The following is a 23805-nucleotide window of genomic DNA, read 5'->3' on the forward strand; positions in this document are numbered from 1 at the left end:
GCCGGTTGTATCTCCTCCTTTTTTTCTTTTGAATTTGCCGCCTGATTTCTTTCTTTGACTATTATGGCGATGTAATACGACTACACACTCCGTCGGGATCTTTTAGAATGCTGGAGGATTTGTCGGCCTCTTTTTTGTTGTTGGGCGGAAAATGGCGTGCGGATCTATTCCGCGCTCCGCCGCACACTGACGTTATTCTCCTCCGATGATAAAAGAAGAATGGGAAAATCAAATCATTTCTTTCTCTTTTTTTTTTGTATGTGTGTGTCTATTATCTTTCTCTCTTTGCACATTGTTAAACCGTGAGCATTCGATTGTGTTCCATCTCCGGTCAGAAAAATAAAAGATGAAATAGTATTCTGGTTGTATTTTATTATTATTTAATTTTTTGACCCAGTTGGAATTGATTTGACAAAATAACCAAATGCATTCGCCATTAGCCGTGATGTTGCGTAGGGGTCCCGCCGCCCGGGGGCTTACTGAACATCTCCAGGAGAAAAAAGAAAGAATAAACGTAACATACTACACAAAATGTGTACATAACTGATGGTGGGGGCTGTGTCAGAGAGAGACGACAAGATCCCGTTGCCACACATTTCGTGATATTTGTGAGCGAAATAGAGAAGATGCGCGACAAAGAACTGGTGGAACGAGAAGAACCGGAATCCGGCCGCCCAGCAAAACATCTGCCACGACGGAATTGGAGAATCAGATGATTTCCCTCCCAACTGTTTTTCTCTTCTCCTTATCCAAAATGGAAGGCCATCATCAAACAAAAACTCTTGGCGATATTATTCTTTTTTCATTTTCTCGGTCAGAAAAAGACGACTGGTTTCGGGATGAATCCAGGTCGACTTCCGCCATCTCTGCTGCCCTCGTTCCTCTTTTATTGTTGTCCCCCCTCCTTTTTATATAAACTTAAATAACCATTCGCTGGAAGTCGCTTCATTATTTTCTTTCTTATTTAAAAATCGACATCTTACGTAATTCAATAATAAATGGAAAACAATTGAATTGTAAACGTGTGTGGGAGGCGGGATATGTTGTCTTTACAATGAACAGAAAGTTACATCACGAGGGATTCGACTAAGATGTGTGTCGCTGGTCCGCCCCGGCACATCAGTTTCCCCGAGATCCCATTCACTCGACTCCCCCGGCTGACATTTAGAAGGAAAACGCCCCCGTACCACCAAGTTTCTGACAGCGACAACAGGGAGAGACTTTGTCATCTGGGAGGTAGGGAATTCAACCCCAAAAAAATAAAATCCCTACTGCACATGCAAAGCGGAAGTGCACGTGAACGGCCGACTCGTGTTGAGCTCACAGTCGGCTGTCATACGACGGGCAACTGATCCCGGAAAAATAAACCCCAAAAAATAAAGAAGTTGCGCCCCTTGTTCGTGTAACCGGTAAAAGTTGCTGTCGGCGTATCGATCCTTCTTCTTCTTCTTTTTAGAAGTTTGACGCGAGTATATATGCGATTGATCGAAATGAATTGACGGATGTAGCACATATGCGGGATCGATCCGAGTGCAAAGTCCTCGACGAACTCTTTAATGATTTCGGTATCAATAGACCTTGTCGCTGTGTGAGATGCGATCCTGCAGTCGACACTTTTCGAACCAATTGAAATGGAACGGCAACTTTTTTGTTTGTTTTTTTCACACGCAGACTCTTCGACCTACTTGAAATTGAATTTGATCCAATCAAATTTGATTTGTGTCAAGGGTGTTTCCCGGGGGCGATTTAGAAATAACAAGATATATCTCTTATACTGTAGAGATTCTCTTGTGATATGTGGAGCATTTTCAATCGACGACTCAAAGGATCGAGCAAAAACATTTGGGGCGATGATAAACGACAGAGAAACGTGTCGCCCGTTATTGATTGGCCGTACATGGCGATTGTCCAGCCAGCCAGAAATGTATGTGTGCATACCCACTTATTGGCGCCGGGCGACTTGCATAAATTAAAAAAAAAAAAAAAAGAAGAAGATCAAACAGGTCGTCATTCGGGATACACACACACACACCCCGCCAACACACACGCGGAAGCGAATGGGAAAAGGTCGAATTTAGACATTATTAAATACAGCACTCCTCCTTCTTTTTTATATATTTAAGGAAAAGTTGTCCCGTTACGACGATTCCGCACACTTGATCAAAGCTGGGTGGGAGATGAGGGGAAATCATTCGGAGAAAATTGACTGAATTGGGCCGTGTATTTCTCTCATTCGATCGATAATTATTTGGTCTAGCGAAATTGAACAGATATTTACATAATCAGGAATCATTGAATACATCATATCGGTTTGATTGGATCCGCGATTCTCTTTGTGTGTGTGCTCAATTATTTACGGAGACGATATGATTAAATGTAAATCAGGTCATTGTCCAAAGATATAGAAAGAAAAAAAACCCTGTGCTGTCCACGCATAAACGAATAACACTATGAAAAATATAAAATTTATTTTGCGGGTGGTTGGAGCGATATCACAACTTTGTCTAAATATATTTAAGGGGGGAATTAACACAATCACGTTAACTTTTGTTGGTTTTGTTGCTTGTTTTTTTTTCACGGTGAAATGAGCGGGCAAGACGAAGAGTTGTGATGCCCGACCGGTTGATGGCCGCCATTATTGATCCGGCTGTCGAAAACGAGCGAATGTTGTCGGCGTGACTCGAATAATTGATTGCCACTACCTTTGCTGGATCGTTTGCTCGGCCACAAAATGTGGCCAAGATTGGCGGCCGACCGGGCCGTCGACACACGAGACGCTGTTGTGGTTGTTGTTGTTCCACTATCGATCGGCCCGTTGCGACAATGGCCGTCGATAACCGACGAAGTCGTTCCGGCCGGATGGGAAACGACAACGAAAATCGGCTCCTGAGGACGATGCTGTTGGCGGACCGTTAAATCCCCGACGGATCGCAAGTTGTGCAGAGCGAAAGGACTAATCCGACGGCGGATCAAATCCGGCTCCGACGACCTCCTCTTGTAGTCACCGGCCGTCTTCTTCTTCTTGTCCTCCTCCTCCTGGATGGCCCAGCCGGCCAATTGGACGGCCGGCGAGTGGAGTCCCGTGCTGTCCATCCAGCTGGGCGGAGGTTGATCCGTCCCGCCGACCAGATAAAACGAGTCACCCTTGGAGCGGATCACGGACGACAGCCGGGCCGTCGACCAGAAGCACCTGTAAACTTCTTCTTGACAGCTGCTGGCCCCTCGGTTGATGTTGTTGATGGCCTCTGAACTGCCGGACTTTTTCTTGTTCTGCTGCTGGACGTTCTTGTTGCCCCACATGATCGTCGCCAAACTCATGGCTGTAAAAATAAAAATATAGTTAAATGAAAATGATTCAAATGAGATTTACTACGACACGGTGAAATTAATTTCTGGTGAAGGGGAACCGGAAACAACCAGAAAGTTCACAGGCCGTTTTCCGCAGTAGTTTTAACTTTGTAATTTTATATTTTTGTTTCAAATATTTCTTCGTATATTACCTCGTTTAGGGCGGGTCCAAATGCCACGGTTGGCTGCCGTTGTTTCCGGCAGCGAAAAACTGGTTCCGGAATGATTCGAGGAAGAAATGGGATGATGATCGCTGATGGATTGGTCATTCACTAATTTGTTTCTGGCCCACGAGACGGCAGCCGAGCTCGTGTGCAGCGACTGGCTCCGGTACTGCGGATGCCGGACCGCCGTGTGCCGCAGTCCGCCCGTCACCATCATCATCGTCGTTCCGCCGACCGCCTTGTTGTTGGTCCCCGCTCCTCGGTGGGCCGGCCCGTTGTTGCTGCTCTCCATGAAGCTGTTCTGCTGCAGGATCTGCCGGATGGACGAGCGGAATTGCGGATGCGAGAAACCGTAGAGCAGCGGATCGAAGACGATGGCCGTTTTGGCCAGGAAGGCCGGGATCGAAGTGGCCAAGGGCGAGAGCTCGAAACGGCCTTCTTCTTCGTCGACCGGACCGAACTGGCCAATGAGACTGACGATGGCGTAAGGTGTCCAGGCCGTGAAGCAGAGGATGGCCAGTGACAAAAGGATCATCGCCGTCCGGACGTCCGTCTGCCTCCGCCGTTTGCGGAACGATGTCGTCGTCGTGCTGAACGGCGATTTGACGTGACTTGCCATGACCAGCCGGGTCATCTCCCTGGAAGAGCGGACGATGAACCGGAAAATGGCCGCGTAGCAATAGGTCAAGACGGAGACGGGCAGGACGAATCCGAAGAAGAGGAGGTACAAATAGTAGAGCCGATTGGACAGGGTCCTGGTCGTGTAATCCCAGGAGCAGGTGACTAGAACTCCTTCCGGCTCGTAGGATGACCATCCCAGCATCCAGGGCGGAGCCACCAGAGCGGCGCAGTGGAGCCAAATGGCCACGCAAGCCTAAACAAGAGATCCGGAGAGAGAGAGAGAGAGAGAAAAGACGGAATTTAAATGTCAGTGGATAATTTCCAGTGGATGATTAGATTTCCAGTGAAATTTAATTTGCAACGGGATTCTGGTGACTTTGACAAGTTAGGTGGGCCGTCTCCTCCCTTTGTTAGTTGCAACTCTTGGATAACCGAAAAGGCAAAGTATAAGAACGTTCCATCTCAAAGGAGAAACTGGAAACTCATATCAGATATCCTTCTGCCCGCCCGTCTTGTACTACATTGTATATAACCCTTTGAAGTTTAGCTGCAGGAAAGTTTCACTTGTAAATCTGAGAAAAGACACGCCCGGACGGACGAGGGAACCGTGAACAATCCCAATTAAATGTCCGCAATCCCGCCAATGATAATCAAGAAAAATCTCGGCCAGCAGCAGCAGCTCATCGATTTATCTGCACAATAGAAAATCCTGGCTGCTGCTGCTGCTGCTGCTCTTCAGCGGATCGATCCCTCGGCATCAGCAGCCGTCCGTGATGATGGAAATCCACCCCGACAATTTTTTGCGATCGATACACAAAAATTCAGGATCGATCCTCCCCGTCGGGGGGGGGGGGATAGCGTAGAGTGAGGCTTTTCATTAGAGATAATAGCAATTCATTTTCTTGTGAACCTTTTGTGCTTGGCAGCGGGTGATCCGCCACTTGGCGACGGCCGGCCGGCAGCTGCTGGACGTGATGACGATGTAGCGCTCACAGGCGATGGCCGACAAAGTCACGATGCTGTTCAGGCCCAGGAATCCGATGCAAGTCGCGTACAAATTGCATCCTGGCAACAACAAGGAAAAAAAGAAAAATAAACATTGTACACACAAAAGATATTAGGTAGCAGTCATAGACACAGGCGTCATTCATTGTTTTTGGGGCCGCGTCTGGGAGGGAACCATGGCAACAGCCTTGAGGGAAGGAGGGGTGGGGGCGGAAAAGATAAAGAGTCGATGATTGGAATCCACCGCGGCCAATAATATCGAAATTGATTTTAAATGTAACAATCGCCGAACAAGGCAATCAAATCAAATCGCAAATACTTTGGCCACGATTTATGGTATAGATTTCGTTCACTGTCGTGGTGGACTGGTCTGGACTAATTCCGGAATGGAAGTGGGTATTGTCACATCATAGTCAATGGTGTGTGATTGTTCAACGCTGTTGAGAGTCGGTCGATAGTCCATTAGACGATTGCGACGTTTTGTCCAGTTCGATTCGTACCCCCATTTCGATTGACGGGCATTATTACAAGCTGGGCGGATTTCTCTATAAATATACCCAACAACTTCCAGAAATAGCTTCTTCTACTGCGACCGACAGATGAATTTCTCTCCTGAAGTGTTAACAATCAAAGATGAAAATGGCCAAGAGACTCACCGGTTTTGCCAAAGGACCAGCGGCCCCTGTAGGCGGAATAAATGGCCATCGGGTGGATGAGACACGAGATGAAGTCACAGGCCGTCAAGTTGATGATGAACACATTGGCCGGCGTCCTCAGCCTCTTGAATCTGCCCTTAACAAAATTGTCGTTAATGAGAACTGAAACAATTGAGAATTAATGAGCGCCTGGGGTCGGGTGGGCTGACCTGGAGAAAACGTAGAGGATCATGGCGTTGGCGATCAATCCGAAGACGACGACCAGAGTTAAGACGATGCTCATGGTCACGTAGACCTCCCGCGGGACCGAGCCCTGCTCCAGCCATTGGCGCTGCTCGGCCGTCCACAGCGAGTCGTCCCACTCGTCCCAGTCGACAGCCGAAACGGGAGTCTCAGGATCGCTCCGGTTGTGATGGTTGACGTTATTGTCTTGAAGGTGGCGGGCGGTCAGACTGCGGTTCATCACGACCATCGACCATAATGACGAAGCCATGTGCAGCTGGACGGGGAAATCAAACAAAAAAATAAACAAAACAAATCCGCATATTTATAGATGACGGCTCGTTTGAAATCAGGTGACAAGTGAATGAATGACCCTCATTTGAATTTGCCGGGCTTTTACTCCGCTGTCAAGGCTGTCCGCCTGTCAAAGTCCAAGGATGCTCATGACCGTAAATCTCCTTACACTCTTACAGCAGTTTGCCAAACGTTTATTTAAGGCTATCTCTATCTTTTTTCCCCCCTTTTACAACCAGGAAATGAATTGTAATAAACTTGAATTTCTAAAATTTAGTTATATACCCCTCATTTAAACCGAATTGACTATCATAGCTCGGAAAAAAAATCGACTTACATTTTTGGAGATTGGAGAAATTCACATGTTGTTGTCCAGCTGGAATTAAAATGACGGCCGGTTGAGTTGGAGCGAATAACTGCTGATGGCTGGACAATCAATGGACACTGACGTCGACACTATTTTGTTTTCTTTTCAATTGCTGAACGGACCATCCACAAAGTCGAAAAGTTCCTTCTTTCTTCCTTTCTTTCCTGGCCGATAATACGGAAACAAATGACTGTGCTTGCCCGGCCGTCAGTTGGGTGTCTGCCCGATTCTCACAACTTTTTCAAGGGCATATTTTTCCCTTTTTTTTTTTTTTTGTTTTGTTTTTATTTAAGGAGGTCCAGCACCTGGAGGCGATGCCAAAGAAGCAGAAGAAGAAGAAGTTGGTCCAACTTTTTTTTTTTCTTTTTTCGCACGGCACTTTCAATAATAAATCAAAAGGTGAACAAGTGGCCGCCCGGTGGCGTGTGTGAGAGATCCCGCCGTCGCCGTCAGCCGTCCAAATGAGACACGCCGACTGGAAGAGATGAAGCTTTTATATGCAATAGAGACTTGCCCGTCTGTGTGTCTTCCAGCCTATTACACGGGGACGAGGAGAAGAGAAGAGCGATAGAAACAGTCGCTTGAGCGGTCGACCGTACACACAAGCCCAAGAACAACGCGCACATGCGCGTCGGGCCATTCTCGTCTCCCGCGGGATTCCGCGTAGACTCTGTGACATTCTTATTCACAATTGCCCGGGAGAAAAACCAACTGCCAGCACATGCAGCAGGGCCGTCTAATGTGTGTACACCCGACTGTGCTGAGACTGCTGGGGGTCCTGCGTGTAATAGACAAATGTCATGGATATGATATCTGGAAAAATAAGTCAGCTGAAATGTTAGTTCGGCTGATGAGATTCATTGGAGAGGCTTGGCTGAGTTTTCCTTGGGATAAAAACAAAAAATGAGAGGAGGGGGGATGAAACGTGAGACGGCCAGCCGAGTTGATCGACGTGTGAATCATCAAGTTGTTGGGTCTTTTATTTTGACTCTTATTCTTTATTCTCTCGTTATTATACTAATAACTGGCACGGCTCGGGTAACACACAATTGGCCTGTTGGCTAGTTGACACTTGTTTATACCCCAGGTGGCCAGGTATATCTACAAACTAAAGAGAAACGTCTCGCAGACTCTCGCTGGACACAAGAGCAACCCGCGGACGGGCCGGCGAGAAGAAGTTGGTGATTATAACTCAGTTAGATCGACTTACCCCTTGTCCACTAATAACTACTACACCAAGTAAAGAAGAGAAGAAAAGCAGGTGACTAATACAGTTGAAGATCTACTAAAGAAACATCAGCAGGGTTAAGATTTGTAATGAAGGTGATATAATAAACAAACAAGGTGGTAATTAGGCCATCTAGGTTTTGGTGCACTCACCAATTTAGGACAATTACCAGCTCATTACCGAAATTGAAAGAGATGCGCGCAGAGATGCGCGACGTTATGGCATTACCTCGACGGTATTATACCCTGACTAATGTTATTACCCTGATTAATAACATATTAGACGAGAACGTACTCAAATGAGATAACGCAATAATTCCTAGCTCAAGATGTAATCTGGGATTTTAATTTTGGGGGTTTATCTTCCCTTAAATATTTTGGTAATATTCCTTCATTAGGTCCGCTGGAGCCCTCGTGATGTGCGACGAGATTAGCGATGAATGATTGAGCTGGGCATATTCAAAATCATCCATCATTGGTGCGGGAGTTCGTGGAACACGCCCGTTTAGTCTATTTATGAGCGACTTTTTCCCGTGTTATTACCTATACAGCCTCATGCATATACAACAACACCAACGGATGAAAGTCTGTCGCCAACTTGCATGAAATAAATAACTCGACACACAGCGCGTTCTACCATTAATGAGCTCTATGTATATGCATCCAAGTCGCGACGCATACGAGTTTTTTTTTTTGATGGAGGGTTAACAGCTGCAACCGGCCTGCAACCGACGCGTGTCAATATCAAATTACAGGTTGCAAGTGCTGACTTTGACGTTGTAATATTCTCCAGACCTTTTTTTTGTATGTATTTATATATATAACATATCAGCTCCTCCTCTTTTTTTGTCATAAGGTAGTAGACCCAATAAATCGTTTGATTCAAAAATATAAAGTGCCTTGTAGGCTATTTTGATATTTGTCGAAATTTCCAGCTCATTTCGTCTGATGCTGTTCATATAAAAAAGTCGAATCTATTAAGAGACAACAGGAGGGCGTACATAGTAACCAAAAAACGACTCCATAGGCCGGTGTATTTGATTTTGAGCTTCGCGGATACTGTATCCGCTGAATGAATGCAATCGGCCGGCCGGAACTGCTGACGAGACACACAGGCGTAATATGTATATATCCCTCATCCGGGTTCCCATCTCTTCTTCAGCGTTGGGAACAATTTTTTTCTATGCAAATAAAGCCAGGATCGCAGCCATTATGTCGCTGCCTCTCTCTATAGACAAACAAACATGGATGAATTCAACTCGCTGCTGCCTCTCGAACGACGAAGACACACATCTATCATGATCCTTATAATATATGTCGCTTTCAAAAGTATACAGCTATGCAGCTATATAGCGCTCGCGACGACTGTAATCGTCAGTCAAGTGATTGCAATAGGCCAATATGAGCACGTGCCAATGTGTATAGACGTAGGATCATTTCTTTTGTCTACAGTCACGCACATGTACGTACATCAGCGAGCGTCAGCCTCAGCAGCATCCGGCATTGGTTTTCACTTGTGCGATGACGTCTGTGACTCTATACTGCTGCCATGTAGACGGCCGGGCCGATTCACGTGTCGATGGCATGTGAGAGGGTGATGGTGGGCCACCAGCCAACCAGGGGGATCAAACCGCCGCTACGATTTCGACAGACAATTTAAAATGTCGCCGTGAACGACGACGACGTCAGTAATTCGAACGTGGTGCAATCGAGAGGGATGAAACCTGTCTGAATGCTCGGCGTGTGAGCAATGCCTTACCGCTCCCACCCGGCCAACCTGCGTGATGCGGATATTATTATATCGTCGATCAGGGCAACTACTTGTAGAAATTCCCAACAGCAACTCCCACCACCACCGCCACCCGGCAGCGCATCCAAAGTCGAAAAGTATAAGATCGGGGCAGGAGCGTGTCGTGCAACGTGTCTTTTGCCGACTGCGTCATCGGCTTTTACCGGTTGCTGTTCCTACACACGCGCCTTTATCAAATTCTAATTCAATTACGACATCCGCGCGCACCTGACAACCCGGTGTAGGGGCTGCAGGAGTGAGTGAATGTGAGTGAGTGAATGAGAGTCGCATCCTGAATCCTAATCAAACATTTCCGCCACACACTCGGTGCTGCTGGAAGCGGGAAATTTTGAAATGTTGGACACTTGGACGGCTCTCTTTTTATATAATTGCATCAGGCCACTTACGAAAACACTTACACGTGTACACTTACACTTACGAAAACGATATTTCGTCTGTAATAATTGAATCTATTTCGACGGATGAAGCAATATCGTAGAGCCTGTGGGAGTCTCCAAAACTTCGTCACTGCAAAAAGCCTTCCTGGATTGTATGACATTGCGCAAGTGACTAGAAATGTATAAACGGCCATCGACATGTTGAAGGAATTTAATTCGAAGCGTCTTTTAAAATTGCGGATGTGAAACGAATCTTATCAAACAGCCAGGGAGGATGACAACTCAAACGTCGGGTGAGCAGCAACAGCGGGTTGCTGCTGTGTGTTCCCGGGGAACGTGTTTACGCCTGTGTCTCTCATTTCTTCTTCTGCCGGCAGTTCTCTGGTAAAAGGCACAGAGCAGATGCGCTTGATGGATTCACCGAGACAACGAACCTGTAACAAGCATCGTCTCTCCGCTCCCGTGTGCTGTTATACATCCCTTTTCAGCCGCCATTTTGTTATATTCTATCCTATCGTTCAAATCATAATCATAATAATATTTATGACAATATCGTCTTCTGTATAGATATACCCAGTGACACCGTAGATACCCCGGGTCATCCATTGATTGGTCTCTCGATGGAGGTTCAAACAATGCCACATTTATTCAATTCGTTCAAAAAGAAATGAGATTTCCGACAGCAATAAATCAAAACTGATTTTTGCATAGATGATTGCCTATCCTGCCCAGGAGGCGTACGACGATTGATAATCCCCCCACCCCTCAAACAAAAAAAAAGGGAAAAGGAGGAGGAATAAATAAGGGCGTGATCAGTTGAAAACAGCATCGGGAACGAGATGGATCAAGATAGATAACGAGACGACTTCTTCCTTTTTTCTTCGTCTCTGTGTATGCTTTTGAGATGTCTAGGGCGCTTACACAGGAAACGTGAACGTAAAGATGATTGAATAATAGAAGAGCAGAAAAGACTTTTGGGTTCGTTAATACTGTATACACACAGTGTCTCTTCTTTGTCTGGTTTTGTTCTAATATCCTTTTGTGCTGCACGTCGCTATCCTACGTAGTGGCCGTGCAACATAGTATACGTTAGACCCAAAAGCCGCAGCATGTAGTAGTATATGATACACAGTAGATAGATTCACGCTAAATAATCTATTCGATCCCATCTTCCTTATTCTTGCTGGCTGTGTGTAATCTTCCTTGTACATAATATAACCAACGATGAGCTGGAAAACATCTCGGCATATACAACGTCGTCTTCCTTTTTCCTTTCCTTTACCCTTGTTGTATATGCTATATCGATCGAGCCGTGATCGATCATTTGCCATAAAGGATCTCGCTCTCTATATACGTGACTGAGGAAATAGATCAGGATCGCGACAGCCGACACAGCAGCATCCAGAAAGAAGAATAAAAGACAATGAAAATATAGTCGATGTGGATATTTATACAGATATACTACTGGTGCACAGCTATTATATGACGATGGGCGTGTAATTGATTCAGACGTGTGTGTGTGTGTCGATAATATCGAATGCAGTTATATAGATCTGAATAAATCAAACCAATAAATAGTTAATAGGTATGGTTTCTCTATATTTATGTGGATGACGTTGGCACCTGGGCTGTTAATAGCCGTAGGCTGGAAGAAGACCTCCAAAGGAACTGCTATATTTAGAAGCCGAAGGTCTTTATTTTTATTTCATTTTTATTTTTTAATAAATAAATAATAGCAATAATATGCCTAACGTAATAACAAAATAAGGTTACAAGATGCGACAAGATGAAAAAGTCGGCGTGGAAATTCTAAGTAAGAGCGGCATGTAGGCTTCGCTGGGATATATGGTAGATTGTGACGAATATAGCCCGCCCGCCGCCGCCGTGCTATAATGAATCTGCATGCGCGCATTTTTCTTATTATCCAAAAAGGGGCCTATATTACGTCTAGACTGTACACACGGCACATAAATAAAAGAAGAGCCAATATATTTACATCATTTCGATCTCGTATCATACACACCACATACGCCTAATAGATCAAAGCGATTGGATATATCACGGTCTGGGATTGAGGAAAGTCGACTTTGTGTCTATACTTTTCGCCATTATATTACACGGCGGTTTTCATTCCGCAATGTCATCAGCGACGGCGATGACGTCAATCGAATCCACCCTAATACATTGGGTGCCTACCTTTAATCAGGCGAAACCGCAATTTGATTTATTCATCACGTAAATTGGGTACATTGGGTTGTATGCAATATGTCGTCGTTTACAAACCGAAATATTATCATTTATCCGCATTTATCGTGATGAACGGGGGACAAATATCAAAAAATAAAAAAGAGTGCCGACATCTGACGGGCAGCAGCCTTGATTGCGTCACAAAAGCCATCTGTTGGCCTTCGCACCAGACGGGCCTTTTAATCCGATTTGAAAGAAACATCATCGCGTAAAGGTATGTATTAATTATAGAATGAATCAGGTTTCGTTTTATTGAAGTAGATAACCAATAACGATCTGTACATGTAGAAACACACAGCCAAGAGGGAAAAAACAAAACAAAAAAAGAACTAGACATCATCACTGGTATAATATATCAAATGAATAATAGAATTCCCTTCATTATTATTAACAGCCTGTTAAATATTTTAGATAATTTATAAGATCACTTCGGTTAGATTCCCAACACTTTTTTTTTGAATAGTTGCCATCTTTCTTCATCGATATTACATAATCACCAAGGACCCGTTCAACAATTTGGAAAATACAGACGACGCTAAATTGATATTGAAGCGAATATAACGACGGTTAGGTATAGAATATTTCTGATTGTATATAATGAAAGAATTGGCCTATAACAATTTTATATACAGATTTCATTGAAATGTGCAGGCAAATGAATTGTTTGTAGATGGCATAATCATAATATCATTCGGGCTGTGCTGCCATCAGCCTCCCCTGTTTTTGTGTTCGTCAACTTTTGATTCCTCATAATAGAATTTGAAAAAAAAACAAAAACAAAATCAATCAATTTGTTAAATACGTGATCAAATGTCAGTTGAGCTCTCCATTTGGGCGACTATATAACATTTAGAATCGATTTTACACAGCAGGTGGGAATCAAACGGGATCGATTTGAATGGAATTGTACTATAGCGGTATATATAGGATAGGGTGTGTGCGTTTGGTTGTATTTGACAGGATCAGCAGGATCGTATTGGAAGAATAGATTTAAAAAAACAAAAAAAAAAAACAAGAGAGGAATTGGAATCTTTTTCTCATTCAAGGACTATTGAGTGAGCAGGATAAGGAATCACGGCCGCTGACCATGCAGGCCCTCCAATGTCCTGGCCGGCCGCCGTTATTCTCAACCGCCGGAGCCGCCGCTGCCGGCCCTTGAACTTTGACCAGGGTGACGGTCTGACTTAGCGGGAGATAGGCGCACTCGCAACACTCGATGTGGATGGCCGGCGACGCCGAGTAGCGTCGCTTCGGCTGCGACTGCGACTGGAACTGATGAGTCGACAAACTGTTGGATCCGTTAGTCGACGGCTGATGGCCGGCCGACAGGGAAGCAGATGACGGCCGCCGATGGCTGCCCAGGCTCGACGTCGTGCTGTTGGATCTCGGCTTGTCCAGATGCTGGATCTTCTCGCTCAGACGAGCGTTGATGGCCTGGAAGCGATCGACCGACTGGACCGTCATCGACAACTTCCGGCCCACCAGTGGCGTCACCGGACTTTGATTGCCTCCGGCTAGCTGCTGCTGCTGCTGGGCCGCTGGGTCATCGCCCGTCGTCAGTAAAAGGATCGGATATTCGGAAAATCCTTTGGCGGCCGGATCACCGCCATTGCCCCACGAGCTGAACAGGAGGTTGCCGGCGCTGCGGAAGAAAATGCTGCGGATGTATTCGTTCCTTTTGCGTCGATACTCTTCCCAGCTGAGGTTGGGGGCGTTCGGGATAATACGGACGGAACAGCGCATGAGATCCGGCTCGGAATATCTCCTCTGCTTCTCTTTTGGGAGTTTCGCTCCACCGCCGCTGTTTTTATCCGGCGGCGGCGGTGGGCGAGCGGAAGTGTTGTTGCCGCCGCCGCTGCTGCTGCCCATGGATAAAAGTTGTATCATCCGCTCCCGTTTGGCGGCCCTCTGCAGTTTGCCGGCGGTGGTTTGTTGCTGGCGGAACAAGTGGAATTCGCTCTCCTCCTGCAGCATCATCAGCCGGAGCGATGAGGAATTGGCGATGGAAACTTCCTCGGCCGCCGACAGCGACTGGTGCTGGTAGCGGCCAGCCGATCCGCCGCTGCCCTTGCGCCGGATGCTCTTACCGCTGCCCGGAATGTTGAGGCTGCGCTTGCTCATGCACGACTTCCGCAGGCTCTCACCTAAATTGCATCAACGACAAGAGAATAACAAGACGAGCACAGGAATTGAATTAGTCCGGTCGTCACAGCGTTGGCGGGTTAGGGTGATTGAGTCTAGAGACGCGCGGCCGGAATTTCGATTGACCGTCAAATGCCAAATCTGTAAATTGGTGTGGTATGCGCAGAGAGAGAGAGATAGAGAGATAAATGGATGTGTATACTTTTGCGAAGTTGCTGGATGTTTCCGGCCGTGTCCGGATGAATGGGAAACCGGAAATTGCTGCTCGGTTGCTGACTCATGGCCAGCGAAGTGGAAGGATCGTTGGCCGACAACTTTCTCGACGCTGTTTCTTTGTTGCTGGCCCGGATGCTGCGACTTAACGACGAGAACACAACGTTGGAGCTGGCCCGCGGCGAGTGGCAATTCCGGGTGGCCGGGCGCCGCATCACAATCATCGTCGTATTGTTAGGCCCGGCACGGGCGCCGCCGTTGGCGCTGCTGTCCACGCTGTGCTGACGCAGGATCTGGCGGACGGAAGAGCGGAACTGCGGGTGCGAGAATCCGTAAACCAAAGGATCGAAGACGATGGCCGTTTTGGCCAGGAAGGCCGGGATGGCCGTGGCCATGGGCGACAGTTTCTTGGGCTGGCCATCTTCGTCGACCGGGCCGAACTGGCCGATGAGACTGACGATGGCGTAAGGTGTCCAGGCCGTGTAGCAGAGCATGGCCAGCGACAAAATTATCAGCGCCGTCCGGACGTCCGTCTGCCTCCGCCTTTTGCGGAATGAGACGGTCGTCTTGCTAAACGACGCCCGTCCGTCGCTGGTCATAATTAACCGAGTCATCTCCCTGGAAGAGCGGACGATAAACCGGAAAATGGCGACGTAACAGAAGGTCAAGACGGAGACGGGCAGGACGAAGCCGAAGAAGAGGAGGTAGAAGTAGTAGAGCCGATTGGAGGTCGTCCGTGAGGTATAATCCCAGGAGCAGGTGACTAGAACTCCTTCCGGCAGGTAAGTCGACCAGCCGAAGAGCAGAGGAGGAGAGACCAGGGCGGCGCAATGGATCCAGATGGCCACGCAAGCCTTAATCATCGGATAATAAATTCAAATTAACTCACACTTTCCAGCGTAACTAAATAATCCATTTAAATGTAATGTAAGGGCTTTGTTCTAAACTAACCTAACCCAACCTATAACCTTCCAGCTGATATTGATATAATTTAATCCATTTTGGTTCCGCTAATAGCGTCTGGATGAAATTGGCGCTGCAAGGATCGATCCTGCCTCCTAATGGGAGCTTAAATTCCCATATCGCTTATTATCGATCTCCCAATTTTTTTTTCTTTCCGCACCATGTATGATGATATTATATAAATATAGCTTGGATGGTATATAGACTAGATATTAGATAGAGACTGCAGGGTTGACATCTGTTTAAGCCTCACGTTAAACATGTACGACAAAACGTCAACTAGGTAAAACCCCGAAATTGTTGAGACCCGTTTCCCGGACAGGCAGAGTTCCCCATCTATAATGCGATAAATATATCTCCCCATCTATAATGGGGAGAGAATATAAGACGGCACCCACACTGCTACACTGCTGTTTACTTTCATCCGTCGGATAATAACACCACAATACACCGAGGCAGCACAGCACACCGATTTATTTATTGTTTTTTTTTTTATTCAATCCCGGCCGTATACGTGCGATCGCAAATATGTACTCCCGCAGTAGTTCTCTATATCTCTCTATATCAATCCGCGATGATTGCGCAACAGCAACGGTTGTCATGACTCTACGGCGTCTCGTCAAAAAAAAAAAAAGATCCTCCCTTCATTCAGCCTTTTTTCCTTCCACTTTTGTTCCCTTCAGTCGTAAAACCCACCGGAGTGAACGGCACATTTATTCTCGCAGCGACACGAAAATGAGCTAGCCGAGCAACTGGAATATATTATAAGCGACTCTTATAAAACGGGTAAATGTTGATTTGCGTGACTCATCTCCTGCTGGCAGACAGAATCAACTCTACCGGCACTGCAAAGTCGGACTCATGCACACAATTGACGCCTGGCAGCAAGTTATTATGTAACGCGAGTGGGCGTCATTCTAGGAAGTTATGCAAACTTTTGACAGCGCAGAGTCATGTGGGCATCACTCTGCGGGGGTCGTCAATTACACTTGAATTATATGACAGGAAAATAAAAATTTCACCCTTTGCGCTTGTCGACGAGTTATCCGCCACTTGGCGACGACCGGCCGGCAACTGCTGGACGTGATGACGATGTAGCGCTCGCAGGCGATGGCCGACAAAGTCACGATGCTGTTGAGTCCGAAAAAGGCGACGCCCATTCCGTACAAGTTGCAACCTAATATGAAAATGAAAAATTGAAAAAAACAAAAAACAAAAATGGCGGGAGATTTAAATCACTTTCGCTTGTTTGGTCAGAGGATAGGCTATTTGTTTGGTTTTTTTATGTCCCTCGGTCGTGATCGATATTCTATAGAGAATGGCAACTTTTTCGATGGGATAATAAGAGCATCGGTGATGGGAGGTTGACGAGCTTTCACCAAAGATACAAAGACGAGAGACAGTCAGCAGAGCTCTATCGATCCTTAGAGCGACGGGAATCTTTCTTTTTTCTATATAGCTGCTGCGTGCTGTGTGGTGTGAACAATTCGCACATAGTTCCGCTCCTTGCTGTTGCGGGGAGAAACATTTTCCAGTGGCAACCAAACATGACACAGTAGGGGGGAGAGGAGGATCCTTGGCTGTCGTCGTCAAGATGGGGGGACAGTGCCGGGACACAATAGCGACACGATTGTGGACAAAAGGATCGAGAGGGCCACCCGCAAATGATAATGAAGAAGCTGGGAAAGTTCTTGATTCAGCTTGTTCTCTATTCGCTCGCGATTATCATCGAGGGAGAGAGAATGAAACAAACAAGGAAGCCAGAAGAGAGAGAGAAGAGAAAGAGACTCTCGAGGAAAAGAGAAAGTGCTGCTCTATCACGTTGAAAAACCGCACGAGAAGAAGAAAAAGAAATTCATCCCCCGACGACGTTCTTTATACACACAACACACATCATCCGAAATCGATATGATATATGTAGGCCTTTATCTATGGGTTACAATATGCAAGAGAGAGAAGATGCTCAACTTGACAATCGATTGATATGGTCCCTCCCGTCTTCTCCCGAAATCCCACAAATCGAAACGGCGCCCAGTGGGATCGGTTATTATGTCAAGCTCTTCTCTCTCTAGATATGGGATAAGCTGTCGACCGTAGGCATCAGCGACTCAACATTGATATGGGGGGAAAAAAAGAAGAAAACAAATCTGTAGCATCGTATAAATATCTTATGTCGGCCAAAAGTCCAGCTATAGTATAGCATCTTACCAAACAGGAGCAAGTGCTTTGTGTCCTGCCGGGAATAATAATACGGACGATTCTTTTCATCATTTTTCCCAACTGCTGGGCCTTGCACGAACCAACAACACAACAACAACGGGCGGGAGAGAGAGAGAGGAAGAGTTGTGGGGTGGGCTTTTGAGATCTTTCCAATTAGCGTTGGGGACGTTCTTTATATTCCCCGTCAAGGATGAAAGCAGCTCTTCACGGTTCGCTCTGTATTGCGACTGCTATTCATTACACGCCCGCGTCATGACGATAATAAAAGGCGAAAACAATCACCCAGTTTGGGGGCTGTTGTGTCACTATAAGGACTAGTTAAATAAGACATTTTGGGGATTAAGATTATTACGTTACCTGTTTGGCCGAAAGACCAGCGGCCCCTGAACGCCGAGTAGACGGCCAGTGGGTGGAGACAACAGGCGAAGAAATCGCAGATGGTCAAGTTGATGATGAACACGTTGGCCGGCGTCCTCAGTCGTTTGAACCTGTTTATATTTATTTCAACAATTAAACTTGATACTCTGTGTTGGGAGTACTAGTATAGTACAAAAATAGCGAATGTATCGTCTAAGACGTCGAATAAGTAGTTCTCAAGTGTCTTTATCCCTACGGGATTTGATCCCGCGCTTTACTTTTTATTTCTCGTCTCTCCTTCCTGCAATCCCCCCCTACACTAGTTGTAGTGCCGGAGGGGCTTTTGAGAGAGAGAACTACAATGGGAACTTGTAATCCAGTGCAGAACAACAAGAGAGATCCGGTTGTGTGTGTATGTGTAGTGCGGGATATATAACAGCAAAGTTTTTTGAGACTTAATGATGTGAAATCCGCAGCTGACATCTTTTTTTGATAGAAACGCCAAAAAAACAAACAAAAAACACAAAAAGAAAAACGGGAGAATAGCCAATTGCATTTGAGAAAATGAATGAAACGAAACGGCCAGCACCTGGAGAAGACGTAGAGGATGGTGGAATTGGCGGCGACGCCGAAGAGGACGATCAGGGCCAGTAGGACACCCAGTGTGATGTGCACCTCCCGCGGTATGGCGCCACGTTCCAGCAGGCGCCGCTGCTCCGGCGTCCACAGCGACGCGTCCCAATCGTCCCAATCCAACGACACGACCGACGTCTCGTTATTAGCGCCCGAGGTGACATCGCCGTCGTCGACTTGCGTCCAGTTGAACCACATCCAAGGGTCGCCGTTCTCGCTATTGTTCATCGCGCGTCCAATAATCACCCGAAACAAATAATTTGGTCGGCGGTGGGGTTTTGTGTCTGCCAATCAGTGACGACGACGGAACTGGGGCGCCGGATGCGAAAGGAGAAAAATTCGCCGTCCGGAAGCGCTAGCTCCTTCCGCTCTCTGCATCCTGGCTGCGCTCACACTTTTTCTTTCGATTGATTCTGGCGCTGGTGGTTGGTGGTGGTGGTGGGAAAAAATTAATGGAAATAAAACCCCAAAAAACGAAAACACTTTTTTGGCACTGGCGATACTATGACGTAACATATGCTGTGTTACGGGGAATGATGTGAGATGTGCGATCACCGACGACGACGACGATGACGGCGGCGGCGGATGATGATGATGAGCGGTCGAGGAGCGCAGCGTCTTTGAGCTCGACTTCCTTCACGACCGAGGATGTGTTGCTCGAGCTGCTCGTACCTCCTCCCACCTCCTCAGCCAGGCGGAAGTGCCTAGGTGCTGCTGCTGCCGGGCAGGAGGAGGATGAAGTGGAGGAGGGGGGAAGCATTCACGAATTTCTGCGCGCGCGCATTCACGAAAATTACGAAAAAAGGCCGAAGAGGAGTCGACGCTGCGTAGATTTTTTTTCAGTTCCTTATTCTTCGCAAAAAAAAAATAAATAAATAAAAAGATTCACGCGGAATAAAAGAGTCGTGACAATTCGTGTAAAATAACCACCTTATTTAAACGCGGATGGATTACTGCACGTCGCGGATGGGGCCGGGTATCGCTGTCCCGCGCAGAATAAAATTGAGAAAACAAAACAAAAAACACGAAAAGTGTCGGTTTTCAGCGCGCTTTCGGGTAAAAAAAAACAATTGGCGGCGTCGTGTCGATTTCAATCCGGCCGAAGTCAAGGGCTCGGAACAAAACCGCGCGACGTGCATTCCCGAACTCGAATAAAAGAAGAAACTTTTTTGGTTTGTTTGTTTTTTTTGTTGGGTGGAGTGGGGGGGGGTCCGTTTTTGCTCGGCTGAGTCACGCCAAGGCCGTTTTGTTGGTTTTGACGCCGGCGAGTGGGCAAGTTGGTCGCAGCGTACACATATATACTGACCCACATCGTGATTGGACGCGTGAAGAGCACCGCAACGCAGCAGAGAGCGTCGAAAATCGAATTCAAACTCTCAAATCAGTTATTGTCTAGCTGCTCATCTCTTGGTCCAGCAGCGACAAGGCCGACGACAAAGTGGATAAGGGTTTGGACAACCACGCTCAATCACGGCCCGAAACTCTTGGCCGGACGAGGACAGAATTCATTGGCGCGCCCCGAAATCGGTTGAACATTCACGACGCCGCCGCTGCAACACAATTTTCCCTGGAATTCCCTTCCCCCCCCCCCGTATAAAACAGTCGCTGTGGAAAACCTCAAAATAATAAGAGCACTCGGCATTTTTTCTTGTTGTGTGCGGAATTATTGCGAAGAAGAAGAAGAAGAAGAAGAAGAGATGCCGGATGTGCGCGGCTGGATGGATCATCTCCGAGTAGCAGGAAACGAGTGGAAACACGCGCGTCTCTCCACCATCACATAATAATAACACACGCAACTGCGGGCCAGGATTTTATTCTGTAGACACCAAAAAAGCAAAAAAGACGGAAACGGAGATATAGTATGGAAATCGTTTCCTGGTAGTATATAGATGTTGCCTCAATTTCTGTACATCGACGAATTCGACGGAATATCAAACAAAAAACATTAATAATAAAAAAGGGGGAAATAATCAAAGACAAATGAATCTGTGTGCCGCGCGTGTGTATATAATATGTAACCTGCAGCAGCACACAACAGCAGATAATGCTTTTATGTGCGGTACACATTTGTGGGATTGAAATCCTTTTCCCGCGGGACAATTCGATTTTTTTACCCCCTCCGGAGAAAGAAGAAGAAGAAAGAAAGAAGAAATTTTAAATTAATGAAATGACATGTCCTTTTTGTCGTGCGAGTGTACCCAGATAGAGACCCAGTCAACTTTGTTTCCATGGGATCCGCCGCTTTTGTGTGACGGAGCAGCAAACCCAGAGCCTTCAACTCCATTGTCCATCGTGAAAAGCTGAACGAAACAAACCAACCCACCCCCCAAACCCACCCACCCTGAAATTTGCCACTGTGAATCACCTGGGTTGGAACGGGATAAAAAACCACCACATGAACCATCCGACCTCCCGTATATGCGTGTGTGTGTGTCAGGTTGGGAAACATGTGTCCTATTGCAGATTGCCTTTTTCTTCTTTCATTCTTTTTCTCAGAAAATGAAGATGTTGCTGTTGCTGCTGGGAGGCTTCAAATCCGGCAGGTATATATACATGGGAGGGTCCGGGGACGACTTTTGCGACGATCAATAAACTCGTCGGCTCTTCTTTTCTCTATGAAAAAAGAAAACAGAGTCGGCTGCTTTTGCGAATCACTCGCGAGATTTTGTCCCTTTTTTTCCTTCTCTTTCAGACGCACAAAGTCGCGCATCGCGCATTTCCATGTTTTTTAAGTTTGACTCGAGTTTCCTTACCCCAGGACGTGACGTGTGTAGTGTACGGGACGGACGGGATTGCTGTGAACCGGCTGGATCGTCTACACGACGATGAGTGACTCTAAGTTGAGCACCGCGGAGGAAAAGAGAAACTGAGGGGCCGGTCCAATTAAAAAAGACGAGAGTGCAGCACGACAAGTACACACGTTTGTGTGCGTTCATTATTGTAGACGAATGTTACGCAATGCGTTATACTTAGCAGACGTCTATGTACATTTTGAAAGATCTCAACAGCATTCAAATTAAGTCGCAGGGAGAGATTTGTTTTATTTTTCCATGTGAGAGTTAGTATGACCTATTAGTAAGCCTTTGTCAGCTTACATAACGCGCGTAAAAGTCGATTGATTTGAAAGTTATCGGAATATATATAGGTAATGATGAGTCTCTTAAAACGGCGGAGGCTTTTCAGATTGTTTCTGGAAATTGAATGACGACGGGAGACGAGGGGGGAAGGCAAGAAACTGATGGAGGCCAAATGTCGGAGATTGTCACGGGATTGCACGACGCCCGTCGAGATAAGAAGATGATGGAGCCAAAGCAGCTCTATAGCGCCCCGATTTATAGAAAAATGGCGGAAGAAAAGAAAAGAAAAAGCAAAAAAAAAAGAAGAAGGGAAAAAAAAGCAGTTGAATGTCGGACGCGGATCGAATATCCATCGCGATATTGGGGCCGGCTCAGAGCAGATTGCACAGCAGCGGCGGCGGGAGAACCAACACAACAACAATAGGAAGAATCGCCGAATTCCATCAACTTTGAGTCGCCAGGCATCGACTTTGAGTCTCTTCTGTTGAGATTAGAAACTATGGTGCAATACGGTGCAATACCTTTTAGTTTAGTTGAACACTTTGGTGCTAAGAAAGAATGAACTGCATTCTTTGTTGAGTCAAGAGAGAGTGAAAAGCAAGACGACACAAGTCTTGCTTACTACAGAAAAAGAGAGAGAACGAACGTTGACGTATCACACAATACGTTGAAGCAACGACGAAAGAAAACATTCTCAGAAGTAGAGAGAAGGTTAAAAACAACACAACCCCTTAAACTGAACGGAGCGTGAGAAACGATAATTTACTGTTTGATTTAGAGTAAATCTAATTTTTACTTTAGATTTCTTGGTTTCTTCTTAATTTAAAAAATGGTGATGATTAATCCAGGAATGTTTTTGTTGTCAGTTCACAGAGAAAATCGCATTAAGAGGAATCTATCCAGTTTCTGAACTTGGTTTGCGTTTGTTATGCTGAGATTCACTTTGTTCGCGTTTACGCTTGTGACAATTGACAAGAACATGATTATTTAAACCACAGAAAGGACATAGACTAAGTCTTGCGAATGTTAGTTGTTGAGGACGTCGACGTTGTGCTACAATAAACAGCAATTTCACGTCCTGATTGCTCTTGAGATTCGCAATTAGCAAACATGGATTCAGCTAGTAAAAGTTTGGCCATCATTGTCTCTCTTGGTTACTTTTTAGAAGTGAATGACTTGAACAAAGATTCTAGATTGATTAAGCAACCCGTTTCAGCAGTACTGAACTTAAAATCTTGGGCTTGTAAAATCTAGATCATGCCAGGCAAGAATGATTGCTCTTCTGTTGACCTTCCCTCGACATTAAGTGTAGGGGCATTGTTGTCATCCAGAATTTGTACTGGGCATTCAATTGTGCCATTGAGTATTCCGTCCAACTTAGTGGGCATTCAATGGTGATTGAGTATTCCGTCCAACTTGTACAGATTATAAATACGACAGTGGTAAATAAACGTTAATCTCTGGGCCCATAACCTGTTGTGATTAGAAACTATGGTGCAATACGGTGCAATACCTTTTAGTTTAGTTGAACACTTTGGTGCTAAGAAAGAATGAACTGCATTCTTTGTTGAGTCAAGAGAGAGTGAAAAGCAAGACGACACAAGTCTTGCTTACTACAGAAAAAGAGAGAGAACGAACGTTGACGTATCACACAATACGTTGAAGCAACGACGAAAGAAAACATTCTCAGAAGTAGAGAGAAGGTTAAAAACAACATCTTCCGCTGGCGCCAACATATTATATATTTGATCGTTGCCGTGGCGACGGCCGTGATTGGATCATCCGTCCGGCCCGCCGTGAACAGCAGATAGCAGAGGCAAACCGCGTTACAACACGTTAGAGCGTTCAAAGTTTAATTTCGC

The 23805-nt window shown here is 46.1% G+C and overlaps 2 protein-coding genes across 2 annotated transcripts; both read right to left on the bottom strand.

Annotated features, from left to right (window-relative positions):
• Window positions 1-2202: 2202 nt before the first annotated feature.
• LOC124202591 (melanopsin-like) lies at window positions 2203-7192 on the bottom strand. Its single transcript, XM_046598945.1, has 6 exons — window positions 6648-7192; window positions 6004-6293; window positions 5795-5925; window positions 5044-5198; window positions 3501-4386; window positions 2203-3320 (listed from the first exon to the last, which is right to left on the bottom strand). Exons 2-6 carry the CDS (start codon window positions 6285-6287, stop codon window positions 2575-2577), a joined length of 2202 nt encoding a protein of 733 aa, XP_046454901.1. The 5' UTR covers window positions 6288-6293; window positions 6648-7192; the 3' UTR covers window positions 2203-2574.
• Window positions 7193-12542: 5350 nt separating this feature from the next.
• On the bottom strand, window positions 12543-19653 carry LOC124202565. The gene is made up of 5 exons (XM_046598919.1): window positions 18823-19653; window positions 18234-18364; window positions 16679-16833; window positions 14683-15547; window positions 12543-14482 (listed from the first exon to the last, which is right to left on the bottom strand). The coding sequence occupies exons 1-5, from the start codon at window positions 19092-19094 to the stop codon at window positions 13380-13382; spliced, it is 2526 nt and encodes an 841-aa protein (XP_046454875.1). The 5' UTR covers window positions 19095-19653; the 3' UTR covers window positions 12543-13379.
• Between the last annotated feature and the right edge of the window lie 4152 nt (window positions 19654-23805).

Source organism: Daphnia pulex, chromosome 9 (assembly GCF_021134715.1).
Source record: "Daphnia pulex isolate KAP4 chromosome 9, ASM2113471v1".
Lineage (NCBI taxonomy): Eukaryota > Metazoa > Arthropoda > Branchiopoda > Diplostraca > Daphniidae > Daphnia > Daphnia pulex.